The 18622-nt window shown below is 45.6% G+C and overlaps 1 protein-coding gene and 1 long non-coding RNA gene across 9 annotated transcripts; both read left to right on the top strand.

The window, feature by feature from the left end:
* The first annotated feature begins 2733 nt into the window (after positions 1–2733).
* On the top strand, positions 2734–8840 carry LOC119330305. 8 transcript variants are annotated; one of them, XR_005160032.1, is made up of 11 exons: positions 2734–3135; positions 3247–3509; positions 3597–3665; positions 3766–3975; positions 5111–5144; positions 5236–5833; positions 5997–6056; positions 6140–6228; positions 6306–6367; positions 7702–7834; positions 7919–8840. It is a non-coding gene; the product is annotated as an uncharacterized LOC119330305 (long non-coding RNA). The 8 variants fall into 8 exon arrangements; XR_005160031.1 differs by having other exon boundaries at positions 2735–3135; positions 7702–7774; XR_005160029.1 differs by lacking the exon at positions 7702–7834 and having other exon boundaries at positions 2737–3135; positions 3247–3303; positions 3414–3509.
* A 1844-nt stretch (positions 8841–10684) lies between these two features.
* Positions 10685–13212, top strand: LOC119330303 (E3 ubiquitin-protein ligase RGLG4-like). The gene is made up of 9 exons (XM_037603410.1): positions 10685–11255; positions 11356–11581; positions 11667–11780; positions 11948–12045; positions 12119–12198; positions 12271–12376; positions 12502–12750; positions 12870–12926; positions 13042–13212. Exons 1-9 carry the CDS (start codon positions 11067–11069, stop codon positions 13126–13128), a joined length of 1206 nt encoding a protein of 401 aa, XP_037459307.1. The 5' UTR covers positions 10685–11066; the 3' UTR covers positions 13129–13212.
* Positions 13213–18622: the final 5410 nt, after the last annotated feature.

Genomic DNA, 18622 nt, shown 5'->3' with positions numbered 1-18622 from the left:
GCCGCGGTGGCGGCTGGCGGCGGAGACGCCACGTGGCGCATGCTGAGAGGGCGCGGGCGGCGGCGGACGTTGTCCAGCCCGCTCCGGACACGTCCGGCGGCGCGAGGAGGAGCGGATCTAGGGTTAGGTGGGAGAGGATCCGCGAATTTGGAATGGGGGGTGTATATATAGGCCTAGGGGGAGCTAGGAGAGTCCAAATGAGGTGTGGTTTTCGGCCACGCGATTGTGATCAAACGCTCTAGGACATGGAGCAGAGTTTGGTGAGTTTTGGGCCAAATTGGAGGGGTGTTGGGCTGCAACACACACGAGGCCTTTTCGGTCCCTCGGTTAACCGTTGGAGTATCAAACAAAGTCCAAAAGGTACGAAACTTGACAGGCGGTCTACCGGTAGTAAACCAAGGCCGCTTGGCAAGTCTCGGTCCAATCCGGAAATGTTTAACCCCCACACACGAAAGAAAGCTAGAAATGACCACCGGAGGAGAACGAAGCGCCGGAATGCAAAACGGACAACGGGGAAAATGCTCGAATGCATGAGACGAGCACGTATGCGAATGAAATGCACATGATGACATGATATGCAATGCATGACACGCAAGCAATGACAAGGCAACAACAGCGAATAACTGGACGACACTTGACACATCGGTCTCGGGGCGTTACAATACTTGGCTCGGCGAGACAACCTTGGCCATTCAATATCCATCTTTGTATTGTATTGTTCAACGACGTGAGGTGTTCGTTGCAACGGTATTTCAATATATCCCCCTTAATATTCAGTTTAGACGGTCGCTAGTGGGCAATCATTGCGAAGAATGGCTCCGTCTAGTTAGGAGACTGATGGAGGTTCAGCTTTCTCAACAACCCGATGAATTACGCTGGAAACTGACTAGGTCGGGAGTATTCATAGTTAAATCAATGTACATTGATGTTATTAATTCGAACTCCATTCCTACCTCCAAAAATGTTTGGGATGTCAAAGTTCCTTTGAAAATAAAAGTGCTTTTGTGGTTTGTCCATAAACAAGTTATTTTAACCAAGGACAACTTGATAAAAGCGTAATTGGACAGGACCTACTAGGTGTAGTTTCTGTGATCGGGATGAGACGATCAAACACCTCTTTCTTGATTGCCCATTGGCCAAAGTCCTTTGGCGGACGGTCCATATTGCTTTTAATATTACTCCACCAAATTCTGTCAACGCGTTATTTGGGACATGGCTTAATGGGATTGAGCCTGACTTAGCGAGACACATTCGGGTTGGAGTTTGCGCTTTGATGTGGACTATCTGGAATTGCAGAAATGATTTAGTTTTTAACAGAACATCACGTATTCATTTTTTACAGGTTATTTTCCGAGCCACGACATTGATCTGTTCGTGGTCGCTACTCACTCCGATGGGGGCCAGGGAGCATTTGGTTACTAGATCTATCCGCTGGAAGATGGTAGTTCGGGATATCTTCAACCGGTTTGGATGGCGGTCATGTAATAGGATAGACAATTAGTTCACCTACCTATCTTTAGCCAGCCGGTTGTGGCGTCTTTTCTTGGCTAGTTTGTGTTTCTAGCCCTATTTGGCTCTGTGTGAGCTTGCTGTCCTTTTTTTTCTACAGTTCGAGACTTCGGAACCTTGTTGGAACCTTTTTATTTGGTTAATAAAATGGCCGTATGTATCATTCTGATGCAGAGGCCGGAGAGATCCCCTTTTCGAAAAAAATAGCTTCCACAACCTAAATTCAGAGGCGGGGATGATAAGTAAGGAGTGGACACATCCGCACGTGCATAAAATTCCATAACTCCTCTCCCTATGTTTAGTGATATAATTCTCATGAAACATGTATAGCCCAATACCATTTTATTAACAAAAAATCCATATGAATCTCCGAGTAAAATCAAATGATGTAAGAGCTAGATTAGACTTAGTTAATTCTCATCCACAAACTCCATCTTATTAGTCCCCGTCGTATTTTGAATCAATCTTTGATCACATATCTGATTAGCAAAATGTTGATGTATGACATCAAAAGATATATAGATTCACACCCGCAAAAGAAAATATATATAGATTCATATTTGATTGTAGTTTACAATGATATATTTTTGCTACACATAATCTGTATTTTATTAGTTAACATCGTGGTTAAAATACGAAGGAACTAGTAAACCAGAACGGTGGTAGTAGATATTAAGAGCTAGTCGGACCTAGATGAGAAAACAAGATTCTAACTTTACTGCAATAGACTTTCATCTGAGCAATCTGAAATACCATTTGAAATTTATCCGAGCAATGATTTTTGTGGGAAACAAGATACTAACTTAGGGTATCTTCAATGACACCGGACACCGTATCTGTCCGCGGATAGGGGTCCAGTTGACGGACATTGATGCGGGAGTCGGTGATCCAATCGTAGCCACATACATTTCAAACCGGATTTCAACAAACCGGACGAAATACATGCAAACATGACAATCTAACATATAAAGGCTCCTAGAGTACCCGCCCACCCGAGGCCTTTGCGTCGCGCGATCGTTTTCGATCGAACGATTTCACAGCGACAGGATTTTTTACGGTGCTGTCAAAGTCCTGGCCGTTGGTCCTTATTGACTCCTTTATTTTGCCTTTTCGTGCATGACAGGTGGGCCTCAAATGTCCCCGGGCCCAGCTTCTCGTGTGTGTCTCGTGTGCGTCCTGGGTAAGAGAAGGGAGAGAAGTGGGGGTGCACGGTGAAAACCTAGCCACCAATCCCTCGCATCCCTCAACAGCCTATCCGTCCGCTCCCCTCTTCCCCTGCCCTCCTTTGCGCCGCCGCCTCCTCCCCTTCCCTCCTCTGCGCCGCCTCCTCCTCCCCTGCTCTCCACTGCATCGCCTCCTCCTCCCCTGCTCTCCACTGCACCGCCTCCTCCCCTTCACTTTTCTCTCCCGTGGCGGCGACAACCTACAGGCAAAAGGCGACGGCAATGTCGCTCAATTTGATCTGCAGGAGAGAGAAGGAAGGAGAGGAGGGAGAAAGGAAGAGGAAAGAGAAAAGGGAGGTGCGGCGATGGATGGGTGAGGGTCACCGGAAGGAGCGCCGCCGGCTCGTCGCCTTTCACACCGAGGTGGAGCAAATATGCCTCCGTACAACCCTCATGCTCGCAGGTTCCTCCTTCGTTCCTGTCTTCCCTCTTTTGATTTTTGATTAGTAAAGCTGTAACTGCTTGTCCCTCACGTTTCCTCCCTTTGACTCATGGATGAAGCTGTCGGCTGCAGGGGCCTTGCAAGAAGTGGAAGGTAGAGGTCGTACGCCAGCCGGAGCAGCAGGAGCAAGTATCTGGCGCCATCTGCCTCCCTGTTGCACAACACCACTGCATCTCCTTCCTGTTTTATTTTTAGTTTTTACATGTTCAGATATAGGTTGGCTTGATCTCTTGTGTCAGGGAGGTGCGAGGTTAGGCATTTAGGCAATGGCAGCCACAGTTTCAGTGAAGGATGTCCATGCCATGTGCAATGAGGGATAGGCCATCAGCACAACCGTATGCGTGTTTTAGTTTTCCTTATTTTCCTAATTTTAGTTCTCTACGGTCTTCTATTTTTATTTCTGTTGTTCTTATTTTGTATAGGTCCTTTGGGTCCTGATGAAAGTCACTGTCAGTGGCAGGGAATTCGTTGCCGGATGCGTCCTATATGTGGTGATGATCTCCTATTTTCTTTTCTTGATTTGTGTTTTGTTCTTCCTTTCTGTCCAACTTAGTAATCGTGCTCTTGCTTTTCCTTTCATCTCCCTTGTAGATGGGTGTGTTCCCATCCAGTCGTTGGTGGGGTTGATGTGCCCGTCGATTCGGCGATCCGCGGGCCAAGCTCATCTTCTCAGTGGCGGACTGATGTTCTATGGTAGTGGCAGTCATTGTATGTGGTGGTGCAGTTGCTGATGTACAGGAGGCGTCCATGGTGTTAGTTCTCCATCGTCCATGCTTATCTTCTGTATGCTCTAGCAGCCAGGTGACTACATATTTACCTTTTCAATTCAGCTAAGGGTGGTTCCCATCATAAGCATTAGCAGACATTCAGTGTGCATCTCATTGTTCTCTGAGGAACCTGAATTCGACTGAGTTCGTGTGCTTGTTAGTTTTTGGTAATAGAGGTATAGGAACAAGAGAAGAGAGACATACCCTTATCGTGATTCATGACACCTAAGTACTGCCAGATATATTATTGTTACTATGGCCAACACTTAGATTTTCTTACATATATGGGTCGGGAACACATAGTGATTCTAATTATCGAGTAAAGTCATGTATATAGACTGATTAATGTGATATGTTTATGATTTTTTTGAGGGCATCTAAGCTGAAAAGAGGGGTGTGGTGGCTTAAACAAAATTTGTGCAATTTCACTTTAACTTCAAAACTGTTGTTGGTGAGACTGCCATGTCAGGAACTGATGTACTTACAATACGTTCAGTTAGATTAGAAAATGTCATCTCATTTAAAATAATAACATCTCATTTCTTTCCCTTGATTCAGTTAGGAACTCTACTGTACGTTCAGATTCTGAAGTAGTTACGCGAGATTATAAGAGGTTTGTAGCCACTGTTGCTGGTAGACTGACTATTTTATATGGGCTGAGGCTGCAACCGAGGGTAGTTCTACTCTATGCTGAGCAGCAGTAACTTAGGTCCTGCACTTTTGTGAAATTGATACACAGACTAAACATACACATTGGATTTTTCTCACAGTTTGTGCTCACACCAAATCAACCTTTTCAAAGCATTATTCCGGTGTTGCTTCTTCCTCTCTGCTAATTTTTAGATTGCTGTTTTTTTCTTGGTGACCTTCCTTGATCTGTGCTAATTTGTGCGAGATAGTTTTGGAAAACATGCATTCTTCTGCTTTACTAAAACATGGATATCCATTAGGCATGGGCTGATCTGCCTCCTCTGTTTTATGATTTTTCTCCTCTCGAGCCATAGAATGAGGATTGAGATGCATGTTACATAACTATGATTACTTCGTGTGGTGGAAAAGTTAACTAGGATTTTTCTGCTCTGCAATATAACTCTTGTGTGTTTGGTTAAGCTAGCAAAGGTTGATGTTTTGATTTCTAATGGAATATACAAATGTTCTAATCTCTGTAGGTGGCTCAAGAAATAGAAGACGACTCATGTTCAGGTACGCTTAGATTTTGAATGGAGCTGAAGAAATGATCTGAACTTTATGTTCTGCTGCTGACAAATGACGAATGACGAATATATGTATCCAGCTGGTCCCTCATCGCCGGGAGGACGGGCGAGGAGGTCGAGGCCCACTGGGGTTATTGAGGAGGTGCACGGGCAGCAATCACTACAACCATCATGTGCTACTGCAGGCTTTCCTAGCCTCGTCACATGATCAACACGGCGAGCATCGGCAAAGGGCAGTGCCAAACCAAGTACGCGAGGATTAAACATGGCGATGACGACTGTGCATCATGGGACGCCTACAGCATGTGCCTTGCTGAAGTAAACATGGAGCTCACCCTCTCTACGCCGTGCATCACATCTACTTAATTTGGAGGGTTACACCAGGTGTTTATATACTTCGGTCGATGGTTTCTGTGCCTTGAGGAACAATCCTATTATTGTACTATGCGTACTGACTATATATGTATGACACATAAATCCTCACAAGTTGGAACCCATCACTGCTCCTGCTCGACCGTGACTCCACGCGCAAGGTCCGCCTAGCCACGCATAGGTCACGCCGCCGGCTGTCGAGCCTCCTGTTCCACCCTGCAGTGTGTTCGAACAGCCGAAGCTGAGTATGCGAAGATTCATAATGCATGGAAGCAATGACTGTTGCTGGCTTTGAAGCTGGTTGAGGTGCATGTCTGATCCGTTGATCCTTTGTGATTGTAGTTCGTTCTTCATAGACCATGAATTTTCCCCTTTCTTCACTGAACCGTTTTCTCCTTGTATTCTCGCTGTCCAACAACAGTGATTCTTTGACCATGGGCTGATGTGCAGGCTATACTTTTTTTTGTAGGTTGTTGCTTGCCGTTGGTTGTAGGTAGAGGCCTTGTGGTGGTCCAAGATTCTTACATAGGTTTGTCTTCTACATCGGACCATAGGTTGATTGCCAACAATTTATGCATTGCATCAGAACTGACCCTTGTGTCCGGCATGCAGTGTTGTGCCTGGTTTCTTCTTGAAGGATTTGTTGCGAAAGCTGGGAATGTTAAGAGGAATCTGCTTTGAGAGGTGTCGTAGTCTGAGAGGTACGCATCAGCGGTTCCTTTTTTTCTACGCGTCCATATATCTTTGGTTCTACCTTCCTAACGATGCTTGTTTACAGGAAACGATTTCTTCTAGGCCAGTGGTGTTCCTTTGCGCTATAGCCAGTGCGCTATCTCCTAGGTAGTTGTTATTTTCTTCCACTATCTACATGTACTCCTTAGGGCTCCTTTGATTGAAAGGATTTTCATAGGAATGGAGGAGGATTTGAATCCTTAGGATTTTTTCCCTATGTTGGTTGTTTGATTCATAGCGATACCTATTTTATCTTTCATTTGCCCTTCTGCTCTCCTATTACCACTATCTTTCCCGAGTGTGTGCCCTTGCTTTATGACATCTTTCATTTAGGGAGCAGTTTACTTCATTGGCTTATTCCTTGCTTCTGAGCTGGTCATTGTTTGTAGCTGGAGTCAGTGGAATAATGAAACCATTTTAGATTTGAATTTACTCTGCATTTAAAGTGATGTTGAACTCTGGGTGATGAGATCGATCGTTGAGCCTGAGGAGGTCTGAATTCATTTTTTATCAATTCTAATTTAGTCCAGCCTTTTAAACAATCATTGTTACTTCAAAATAAATTTGATTATTTTTACTTTTTTGTCATTGTTGTAGTGTTTAGGTCTTTGAAAATTCACTACTATTTGTTTCTGAAGATAAGATTTACACATCTTCGAAGTTGCACTTCCATGGTACTTCGCTTTTGGTTTTAACCATAAGAGCATCAGCATTAGCCAGGAGCTAGGCCTACCTCTCATTTATGTTTTGTTCATGTAAATGCCCCTCTTTCACTCTTATTACATTTATCTTGGTGTGACTCATGAGATTCTTTTCGGGTGATATCAGTCTATATGTTTACCAAATCAATTTTCCAATCTATTTTTCCCTGCCTAGGCTTCAACTTGCCCAATACATTAGTAGTTGCTAATTCTGTTATAGTGATTAGAAGCATAGTTGACCTATCGTCTGTGTAGTGTGGTTGTTATACACACTCTTTACATTTGTGGTTTCCCCTTCTAGCTTTCATATGCGTGCTTCCAATGTACATACGTCTGAGTTCATCTCCGCCTAGATGCCTGTGGCTTTCCCTGTTTTGGTGCGGTTTAGAAATAGAGAGTTGAGTGATAGGAAAACAGACAGAAGAGTGAAAATTATGTGGCTGCATTGCTGATGAATTTTACAATCTGAAGCTATTGCTTATGATACCAGTATTACATTGGCATTGGTTTTTAGATCTGCTTGTTCTTAACTCTTTGCCTATATGCTCTATAGGGGAGCTTTTATTCTCTGTTTGAACTGTGATTTCTGAATTTGGTTTCTTACTGAAGAAATAACTAAAGCGTTGCTTTCTTCGAAAAAAAAGCTTTGCTGTTGCACACTATTTTCTTGCCTTTCCTTGGAAGATGATTATATTGATTAGTTGCCAGCTTTATCTCTATGTTTTTTGCCTCTGTTTCCAGGTTATCTCATATAAAGCCATGAACCTAGCATGAACTCGAAATATAAACCATTGTATATGAAGATGCTATCTGAGTACGTATTTGCATGTTCGTAGATCTACTACATATGCTTTATTATGTATAAATATGCCATGTAAGTATCTACCTTTAGGTCATTATTGCTTGCACATATAATGGTTCCAGTATCTGGTTTGATTTTGTTTTTATGTGTGAACAGAACCTATCATGGAGGAGGTTGACATCACAGACAAGTTCATGCTTGAGGTCATTTTCATTAAGCTGCAGCTCGCGCAACCACTATTTTTACTACTGCAAAGTTGGACAGAGGTTTGCAGTAACAATCAAGCTCCGTCCCAGCACGCGGCATGAGCGACATGATGCTGAAGCAATGGCACTATCCGGATATTCATCTAATTCCATAGAAGTTGCAACGGATGTTGCAGCGGCTCGAGTTATCAGATACATGGAGGCTGTGTGTGCCAAGGTGCTCAAGGACTATAGTTACAACGAACTGAAACAAACAAAGGAAAGAGAATTGCATCTAATTGGTTTGTTAATAGACAAAGAAAAGTAGATCAAAGAGCAGAATTGGAAGATCAGAGAGCTTAGCAAAGGCTTTGCAGACAATATGTATCAAGTTAAAAACACTTTTGCTGGGATTCATCACATAGCTAAAGATGGTGTATACTCAACCAGTTCTACAAACGGCAATGACCCCACAAGGCTGATGTTGATGTGCAGAATGAACTTGCTCATCTGCAGGATGCAGTTGATTGACTAATGACCCTATGCAGCTGATTCGAAACACGTTGGTTCATCCCTTTTAAATAGTGTCTACTTCCATGCCTATGTACCTTTGGAAGATGCTTACCGGCTATAACAACTTTATTTAAATGACCAGCGACACTGTGCTAACTAATTAGCCTGTGAAGTTTTGTGTATAGGTTCACCTAAAGAACATGTTTACTTTTGGCACTACTCTCTGGTCATCATGTTTACTCTACTAAGCTACCTAAATAGCCTATGAAGCTTTGTGTGTATAGCTTCACCCTAAGAACCCGTTTGCTTTTGGCACTACTCTCTGGTCATATATAAATTTGGAATGCATGATGCTATGTTGTATCCATGTGATATATCTATGCTGACCGAGTCTACTCAAGCTTTCTGCTTCTATGAGATAAGAAATCCATTTATATTGCTCTATATATGAATATCCACTATTTGTAATACAATTCACATTGCATCATCTTGCCATCTACATCTCCTATTTACTCAGTACTAATAACATTCCTTCTAACTCGCTCCTTGCGCCATTGGCGCAACCAGGTCATCTAGTTTTATTTAAAACCAGTGAACATTCATTACATTTTTGATATTTTTCAATAAAAATTACCAGACATAAACCTAGCCTATGACGGTGCCCGTGCCCTATGTCCTTGTTTTTCCCTTTCGCCGGGTCCATCTCGCCGTCTACATGAGCGGCGGCGATAAGACCCGCAAAGTGAAGGTTCGCTAGTAAGGAAGAGTAGAACATGGAAGATGGATCGGCCTATTTGGGACTCGAGGCCCGGCCGCCTCCCATGCTCTACTCCTCCTTGTTGGAGCCCGCGACCTATCCATTGCCGATGGATGTGAGGTCCACGATGGACGTGGATGGGATGGCATGCTCATCATCCCACAAGTGCGGCCAATCGTTGTTTGGCGGTGGGTAGGACACGCAGCTGGCGGCGTTCTCGGCCGTGATCGCCTGCTGCGCCAACTCCAACTCCTCGTCCGGGTACGCCGCCTCTATGTTGCAAGTGGCGGTGTGAGTGTGGGCGGCCTCGTAGAGCGCCTGCTTCTCGGAGATGAAATTAGGGTTTGTCGCGGCCATGGCCACCACGACTTCCCCGTTCGTTGTAGATTTGGCCCTCTATCAGCCGGTGCTGCTCGATAAGGAACAAGTTGTACCGCTACCCTCTCCCCCTCCCCCCCTACGCCTGCCGGAACATCGACATCAGCACCTGCGCCGGCTGCTCCTCCATCCTGGCGGAATTGAAGTGTGTCTGCGCCTGCTCCATCGCCAAGCTGGCATGCACCGACGCGGGTTGCGGCACGGAGTCGTCGTAGGAGCCCGTCTCCATCTTGGGGTCGTTGTCGGAGACCCTCGGAGAGCTGGCCGGCATGTCGACCTTTATCCGGTTGGCATGGCGGCTCTGCCAAGCAGCCGCAAGGGCGGCTACCTTGTGCTTCTGCTCCATCGAGAGACTCTCCCACAACGCGTTTCCGATCGCTGTCATGGCGGATGTGGTGCACGGGATAACGATGTGGATCGGATGGGTTGTGGTGTGGTGTGCGCCGGGTGTGATCACCTTTAAATAGTGGATGCTGGTGAGGCCAAGCGTTCGGGTGCGTCAATGCCCTAACTATAATGACGATGAGTTTTGAACAAGCGCATTCAACATAGACGTGGCGCGGGCTGACACCCTCGGCCGGGGAGCCGCTTCAGTACCGGTGCCAGTGAGAGGTCATGTCCGCCGGCGTCAACGCGGAGCACTTGCTCTAGAGCGGTATGATTGCGGGCAGCTGGCTTCGGGGGAGAAAAGGCAGGCAAGGGAGCGTCGGACGCTTGCGTGGCAACGGTCCAGACCCCTGGCTTGCTTTTGATTTACGAGAAAATGGACGTCCGGACCGCTAAGTGGACCGATACAGGACCACATTGCATGGCAAAATACGTACGGACCGCGCGCCCGGTCGGTTGCGAGTAGTTTGAGAGTTCATGTTGGAGATGCCCTGACTATAATAGATTTTCATTTTCCTTGAGGTTGCAAGAAAGAAAGCAAGAAAATCCGACTAGCGCTTCAGCGACACATAACGGACATGATATAAACCCATCCTTAGAATGACGATGAGCTTGTCTGCACTATTTTCGGACCACAAAGATTCGCGCCGTCTACCAGGTTGTCTTCCTTCCTGACTAGACATCGCAGAAAGAAACACGCTGACACGCAGGAATCCGCTACTTTAGCACTCACTCACTCGCAAAGCATAGCAGCGAATTACCGGAAAGAAACCGAACATTTAGCGACAAGTTCCTTAAAGATCACGGCCGTTTCTGTGACACGGAATAAAGAGCGGAAATTCGATGGACGAAGGTCTCAAGAAGCTTCGCTGCAAAATCCTTGCCTTGCTTGACGCATCATCGTCCATGATACAACAACCTTGGTCCAGTTCCATGGTCGTGCCTTGCTTCTCCGTGTGATCTTTGCTGCGACTTCCGAGAAAGAACGAGAGGAGGAGGAGGAGGAGGAGGAGGCCGTGTCCTCCTCGCATGGTATTTCTAGCGGCCGTCCCCTGCCGTCGATCGCGATCGCTTCCGAGAAAGAATGGGCGGGGTGTTGAGCGCGCTGTTGGGCGGCCACCGGCGGAGAGCGGCCGAGGCGAGGAGGATGACGATGTCGAGGAGCGGTGAGCCGTCGGGACACGGCCGTGGCGGAGGCGGCGAGCAGCGGCGGAGGGCGATGCTGTCCAAGAAGTACTCGTACATACCGGACACCTTCACCTCCCTCGACCAGGTGATTGATGATGATGGGTCATCTTCATCTCACGCGATTGCTCCTCGCTTCATCTCCTTCCTGCCTGCGTGACTCGTTGGGTTAACTTTTGATTTCTCAGGTGGCTTCGGCGCTGCGAGATCAGGGCCTCGAGTCGTCCAACCTCATCCTCGGGGTGGACTTCACCAAGAGCAACGAATGGACGGGGAAGCGGTCGTTCAACGGGCAGAGCCTGCACAAGCTGGGCGACGCGCCCAACCCTTACGAGGCGGCCATCAGCATCATCGGCAAGACGCTCGCCCCCTTCGACGAGGACAACCTCATCCCCTGCTTCGGCTTCGGCGACGGTGAGCCCCCGTTTTTACTCCTTGCACCCAACGACGACAAGGACGAGTCCGTTCCATTTACAACTTGTGCTCTTCTTGTTTGCAGCGACCACGCACGACTACAACGTCTTCAGCTTCCACCCCGACAACTCGCCGTGCCACGGCTTCGAGGAGGTCCTGGCATGCTACCGGAACGTCGTGCCGCACCTCAGGCTATCAGGTGACCTCCGACGACCAAACCCCATCAACCCGTCCCGAGCTCCGGAAATCTTCCTTCGTTGGTCATTCTATAAAGTGGGGCAGGGGGGCAATCCCCTTTCGTTCAAAAAAAAAATTCTTCCTTCGTTGGCACCGGTGAATGAACGATGCGCGATTGTCTGTGCTCAGGGCCGACGTCCTTCGCACCGATCGTGGAAGCCGCCGTCGACATCGTGGACAGGACCGGAGGCCAGTACCATGTCCTCGTCATCGTCGCCGACGGCCAGGTCCCTCACCTGAATCAAAAAGCCTATGCTATGCAGCTTGATTCGTCTTAACAACCTCATCACGGCGTTCCAGGTCACTAGGAGTGTTGATACAAGTGAGGGCGATCTAAGCCCGCAGGAGCGAAGAACCGTCGACTCCATTGTCATGGCCAGGTGATCATCGACAGTTTGGCGCGCACGCTTGCCAGGTTCACGAATTGAGGATAATAAAGTTTGACTCTGCAGTTCGTATCCCTTGTCCATCGTGCTGGTCGGGGTCGGGGATGGCCCATGGGAGGACATGCAGAAGTTCGACGACAAGCTCCCCGCGCGCGCCTTCGACAACTTCCAGGTCATCACTCAAATTCGAAAACAGAGACCGAGGGAGTTGTAGCCCTCTTCGTTGATCCAATCTCCCAAGACGAATTGCAATGCAGCTTTACTCACACGTTATTATGTAACAACAATTGTGCGCAGTTTGTCAACTTCACGTCCATCATGTCGAGGAACGCGACGCTGCAGCAGAAGGAGTCGGCGTTCGCGCTGGCGGCGCTCATGGAGGTGCCCATCCAGTACAAGGCCACCATGGAGCTCGGCATCCTAGGCCGGTCCACGGGGAAGGCCAAGAGGGTCGTCCCGGCCCCGCCCCCGCTGCCGGCGTCGTCGTCGTTGAGGCGGGAAGCTAGCAGCGCGAACGCCGCCGCGGCGGAGCCAAGAGAGGATCAGGTTCAGCCAACTGCCCGGAATTACCAAGTCTTGTTTGTCTTGTGATGATCATGCATGGAGGATCGATCATTCGCGCCACCTTCTTGAACAAACTGACTGATAAATCAATGTCCATGCAGGTGTGCCCAATCTGCTTGACCAATGCCAAAGATCTAGCGTTTGGCTGCGGCCACATGGTAAGACATTGGAATTCATTTATCTAAGCAAATGTTGAGATGCATTTTCTTTCTATCAAACATGGAAATGTACGTATTTTTACACATTTTTTATTGTTTTGTGTGCGAACGACAGTGTTGCAGGGAGTGTGGGGAGAACCTCGACAGATGCCCGATATGCCGAGAGACAATACGCTCCAAGCTGAGGCTGTACACGGGATGATTAATTCAAACCAAACTATGTCATTGTATTTGTTTCAGTTTCAAACGCGAAGCATTTCGCAGATAAAATGCAGCGTCTGAATTATTCTGATTGCATGGTTCTACGCTTGTTTTTCTGTAAATAAGTGTAAGGTATTGAGGGGGTGTTTGTTTGCAGAGACTTTTTTGTGTAGGGACTAGAAAAAGTCCCTCTTAAAGACTTTTTTATCAAACGGGAGGGATTTTTTAGGGACTAAACTAGGCATTTGAGACTAAATGAAGAAGACTCTCAAGGAGAGTCTTTTGGGACTTTTTGGGACTTTTTCAACAATACCCCTCCATGCACTCATTGGCCCGCCACCCTGTGGTGTTATTTGATTGTTATTTTTCTATATACTAGGGGCAACATGGTCATTTAATAACCTCTAGAAAGGGACTAGGGACTTTTTAGTCTCTGGAAACAAACAGGGAAGGACTTTTTAGGGATTAGAGACTTTTTAGTTGGAATTTAAAAAAAGTCCTAGAACTAGAGAACCAAACACCACCTGAAGCTCCATATCATCATGCGCGTAAGAATTTCTCTTCTCTAGCTTATCATGGACACTACACAAAGCTATGGAAATAGTACTAAATGAGATCCATCTATCTGAACCTCACACACACTCGTCGACGTAAAAATTATATAAGAACAGGTCTTACGGGATAGCGGGATAGCAGGTGAGACCCACCCTGATGGATGACACGTTTGTGAATGCCACATGTCATCCATCAGGGTGGGTCTCACATGCGGGTAGGTGAGAAAGTGAGGGAGAGAAAGAAGGGGCTTAATTTGTACTCCTACAAAAGAAGACATGCACCCGGTATTAAATTAGCAAGGCCTAAACAGCCGAAGTGATACAATATATTGGGAAGAACAATTCAAAAATACCGCCGACAAGAACAAGGACAACAAATAATGAAAGAACCGCAACTAAAAACACCGAAGTCTATAACCACCAAGAATTTGTTGACATAAGTTCAAGCGAATTTAGTGCCTAGGCGGAAGTAGGTAAATACTAGAGGAAGTGGCCTTCACCTTCTTCGAAAAAAGGACATGACTTTTTCATAATGCCATCCCTTTATTGTCCAAGGTGACTCCCCACCAGTGGCGGCGCCAGGGGTCTTCTCAGGACTTCCATGCAATACTAAAAAATTGTTGATCCATTTGTATGCTGCTACTAGTTTGTTGTATATTTGTTGTCATATTTGTTGGAAATATTAGCACTTTTCCGATTAGATTTATTCACGAGTAAACAGTAAGCATGGCATAAAAGGTATGCATCTCATAGTGATACCTAAGCATGCTAGCATGTATAGAACATAGAATCAAACCTTCTATGAGCAGCACATATACGGCTAGTATAAGTACGAGTAAACGAGGGATGAACAGATCATACCATCTGGTTGGCCAGGCCAACGCGGCGGCTGCAGCAGCAGCCTCGGCGTCGTCCGTGGCTTCTTCTTAGCGGCGGCGTCGTCGGCCATGGTGTCGATGCAGAAGAAGTAGTGGAAGCAGAGGCGAACGGAGTTGGGGACGGATCGGGAGCAGTCGCGTCTGAGACGCTCCCCAAAAACCTTATTGCCGTTCTCCCGGGCAGGATCTCGAACGACAGGGTTCCGGAGGCACCCGTTCTCCCGACCAGCCGTGCACGCGGTCGTCAGGATGGGATCGCCGGAGGCAGCACAGAGCGAGGAACAGTAGATGACGGCTAGGTCACGCGAGAGGGGTTCACTCACTAGGTTACTTCACTGGCAAGAGCCTTCTTATATAGTCCGTAAGGGAGAAAGTCGTGGGCCTTGCCGAGGCCCACGACCGAGTCGACCCACTCCCGGCAAGGGAGTCGACGAATCCTGGCAACGCGGGTCCCGGCAAGGGAGTCGACGAATCCCGACAACGCAAGTCAGCCCACAGAAATAAGCTTCGGGTCGGCTCATACCCGCGACGCGCGTGGCGAGGCGGGCGGCGGAGGAGGAGGAGCGCGCGTGTACCACTCCTCTTCCCAAGCTCCCAATAGCAAGTGGTAGAGTAGCCCTTATAAAGGGGTCCCAACTCTCCTCAACTAGCAAGGTGGGACTAAACTTCCCATCACCTGCCATCTTATACATAGGCCTTAAGATTAACCAGGTACTAGTGTCTTATATGGGCCTAAGCTCATCCATAATCCAATAATATTGCTATAAAATTGCACAAATGAAGAAATTTTTGGCTCCGCCACTGCTCCCCACCCGCTTGCCTTGGTCCAAATAGAATCGACTTATCAAACGACAGGACACTCACACTATAGCTCAAATGGCAACTGAGGAAAATGGACCGCCAAGAAAAAAAATAGGACTCTCAGCATGACCATCACCGTAAGCCACACCAAAAGCAATTCATGGTTGTCCACAAACCACACCCACGATGACTAGCTGAGAGCGATCGAAGGTCTGGTGACGACCCCTCCAAGAAGAGGGAATGATGCTAAAGTGTTGTTGTCGCTTCACCCGGTAATCTTTCTCGTACCACAAAGCAAAAGTTTAATCATCCAACACGCCGCTTACTAATTCGAACCCAATTCACGCGACGCGAGTAGTCAATGAGCTTGCACATTGTCGTTCTCTTTTCTCACTAGTAAGTTTGCACGTGCAACGCACGTCTTAATCGTTGGAAACTGAAATCACATAAGTATAAAATAAAATAAAAGGAGTTTTAAAATATATGAATTAAATGGATGCACAATGTCTTGAGTTCACTGAAGTTGTTTCTTAGAAGAGAGACTACATCTGATGATGTTGTTGCATGGAGACAATAATATATTGTTTAATACCCAGTGCTTAATAAGTTGTAAAAGATAAAAAAATCTAGTTGCGATTGGAGAGTAGCCTTGCACTGTGTTTAGTACATGGAGATGTAATCTTTTGGTCTTAATATCATGGTGTGAGCAATTGATACCTAATCTTAGAAAAAGATATTAATATCATGGTGTAAGCAATTGATAACTAAAATATGAGAAAAGTTCAAGAGATAAAAGTTTGATCCATCGATATGAGATTACTAACCAAATGTTTATATAAATCTGGAAATGGCATGAAATTTCCAGGACTTGATTACATGTTGCGAATACTCAGAACTCAGCTTGATGACTACTAAAATGAAAAAGATATATCCTAGATAAAAATATCAATGGCATTGAACCAGTGTTCTGAAGTAAAATCTTAACACCAACAGATTTTAGGGAGTTCCTTTTTTTTACAGTCAAAGGAGCTCACCTATATCGCTCAAGATTACTCAGTTTGAAAAAAAAAGGCAAGATCGTCCGGAGCGGCATTACGCACAGCCTCAGGTCAGTAACTTGCAAGGGTAGCTTTGCAGAGAGTGGTGCATAGAAATTAGCCTCTCTGCAAATAAAAGACAGTACTGAACAAAAATCTGGGCCCAGCTCCTCAATTTCACACAGGAGGCCCATAATCTCTTATCTGTTTTGTTTTCTTGAGTTCCACATCTCTACCCGTGCTTGACAATCAGATTTGAAGGCAACATCGGGCCATTTTTCCCCCTTTGCAAGCTGTACCCCATCTTCGAGAGCAAGTATTTCAGCAAACACAGAGAGTAGAATACTCATACCTCTAAGCAGCGGCTAGCATGAACTTACCTCCAGTATATCTTGCAATTACTCCCGTGGTCACACGAGCATTAGCACCTCAGAACGCCACATCAACATTAACTTCGATAATCTGGATGTCTCCAACTCACATCTCAGCTTGCTAGGATAGGGATAATCTTCATATGGAGAGAGCAGAGAGCAGGTTTCCTGAACCACATCAGGAACCCATTTTGTCAGATTTTAAGGGGCTTCATATAATTTTTTGCCTGCTGCTAGGAATTTATTTGTATGTACTGCTGCAGGTGAGATGCTGAGAATAATAATGGATGTTCTACTAAAAAGGTACAGGTTTTGTGCGTTCCAGCAACAGTGTTAGTTCTTGAAAAAAAATGTAATAAGTCGAGGGTTACATTCCTTTGTTTTGATTATCTCTGTCCTCTCTTCTCGTTTCCAAACGAAAGTGGATCTCTCATCTCTGAAAAATGGAAAAGTAGGTCTCATTCTTATTTTTAGATGCAATTTTGTACAGTGGTCGTAACAAGCAATATGCAGTAACAAGCAAAAAAAACAGAGTTTGCTCAACTTGGCAATTCAACGTGCAGGGAGGGGCGTGTTGTGTAGCATTAAAACCATTTATCTTGTGAACGTCACCTAGGAAGTTTTCTTCCAATAACGACACACTGGTCAAGATATACAACAACTCCGTAATGAACATCATTGATGTATATGCCTAGTTAAGTCCTGTTTTGGCAATCAACCTATCTATCAAAATTTGTTAACTGTATCAACATAAGCTCTGCAAATGTGACTAAATCGGTAAAGTATTTATTTCTATAGTGGACAACAAATGAAATTGTTCAAGAGTTAAATAGCATGGCCACCCTTATTAGAATAACCTAGTTTCCTTCACGCAATACATGTAGTGGTAAACATATTGTGCACTGTTCTGTATGCAAATTAAAATAAAAAGGAAAACTCTTTTTTTATCTTGTTGAAAATCTTCACCTTCCTTTAGAAATACATCCTCTGTTTTAGAAAATCTGGGCGTAGAAGGTTTTTTTCTTGAACTTATAGTTAACTCAATAAAGAATGGTGTTTGAATTAGATCTTGGAGTTCTTTTGGCAGATATTTCAAAACCTTACAGATAGCTTAATCTTTTTTGTTAGCTTCTATTTCAGACACAGTGCAGGTTGTTGGACGTTGGGTGCACATATACCTTAGTGAAAGATAAATAGAGAGAGGGGGGAATGCACATATACCTGGCGGATAAGGCGGGGACTTAGGTTATTGTGCGTGTTGTTGTATGGGTGTTACGGAGGATGGCGACGGCGTTAACAGGGTTGGCGGCAAAACTATGCAAGAAAGTAAAAGATATATTAGATTCAAAGAGAAGGTGCACTATGCACATTAAAAGAGTTTTTCTGCTAGTCATAGAGCATTATCGACATTGTACTGCAAATAAATTAACCTATCAGAAGTTCTAAATGACCCAAAGTATCAGAGAATAAGGAAATGGGGAGGGCTACATACATATGTCAAGTTGAAAATCTGAAACCAAATCCAAAGCTATAGCACAACCAACTAAAGAAAGCTCGCTGGAGTCAGGCTCGAGCTCAATCCATGCGGCAGGCTACAATATTATGAACACAAAGATTACTACCATATATCAGCTCCACGAGTATTTGTTGTGAAAAACGTATAAGCAGACAACTTTGAAACCTAACAAGACCAGCATTATAAGAATCAAATTAATGCGTACTCCTACTGTCAGAACAAAGCTAACAATACGATGCAATAAAGAAACAAATTGACGCAATTAGTGAGAAACACAATAGAGACTGCTCCTACTGTCACAAGAATGGGTAGCAAAATCTCTCTTTAAGAGAAAAAAA

This window comes from Triticum dicoccoides, chromosome 7A (genome assembly GCF_002162155.2).
Source record: "Triticum dicoccoides isolate Atlit2015 ecotype Zavitan chromosome 7A, WEW_v2.0, whole genome shotgun sequence".
In the NCBI taxonomy this organism is placed as follows: Eukaryota; Viridiplantae; Streptophyta; class Magnoliopsida; order Poales; family Poaceae; genus Triticum; species Triticum dicoccoides.
The sequence above is the reverse complement of the archived record's forward strand: the minus strand, read 5'-3'. Positions and strand labels throughout refer to the sequence as shown.

Bases quoted from the DNA above. Each gene is read 5' to 3' on its own strand.
- LOC119330303 (XM_037603410.1), top strand. From the start codon at position 11,067: ATGGGCGGGGTGTTGAGCGCGCTGTTGGGCGGCCACCGGCGGAGAGCG. The intron at 12,377-12,501 runs GTCATCACTCAA...AATTGTGCGCAG, and splicing joins GCGCCTTCGACAACTTCCAG to TTTGTCAACTTCACGTCCAT. The intron at 12,927-13,041 runs GTAAGACATTGG...TGCGAACGACAG, and splicing joins CGTTTGGCTGCGGCCACATG to TGTTGCAGGGAGTGTGGGGA.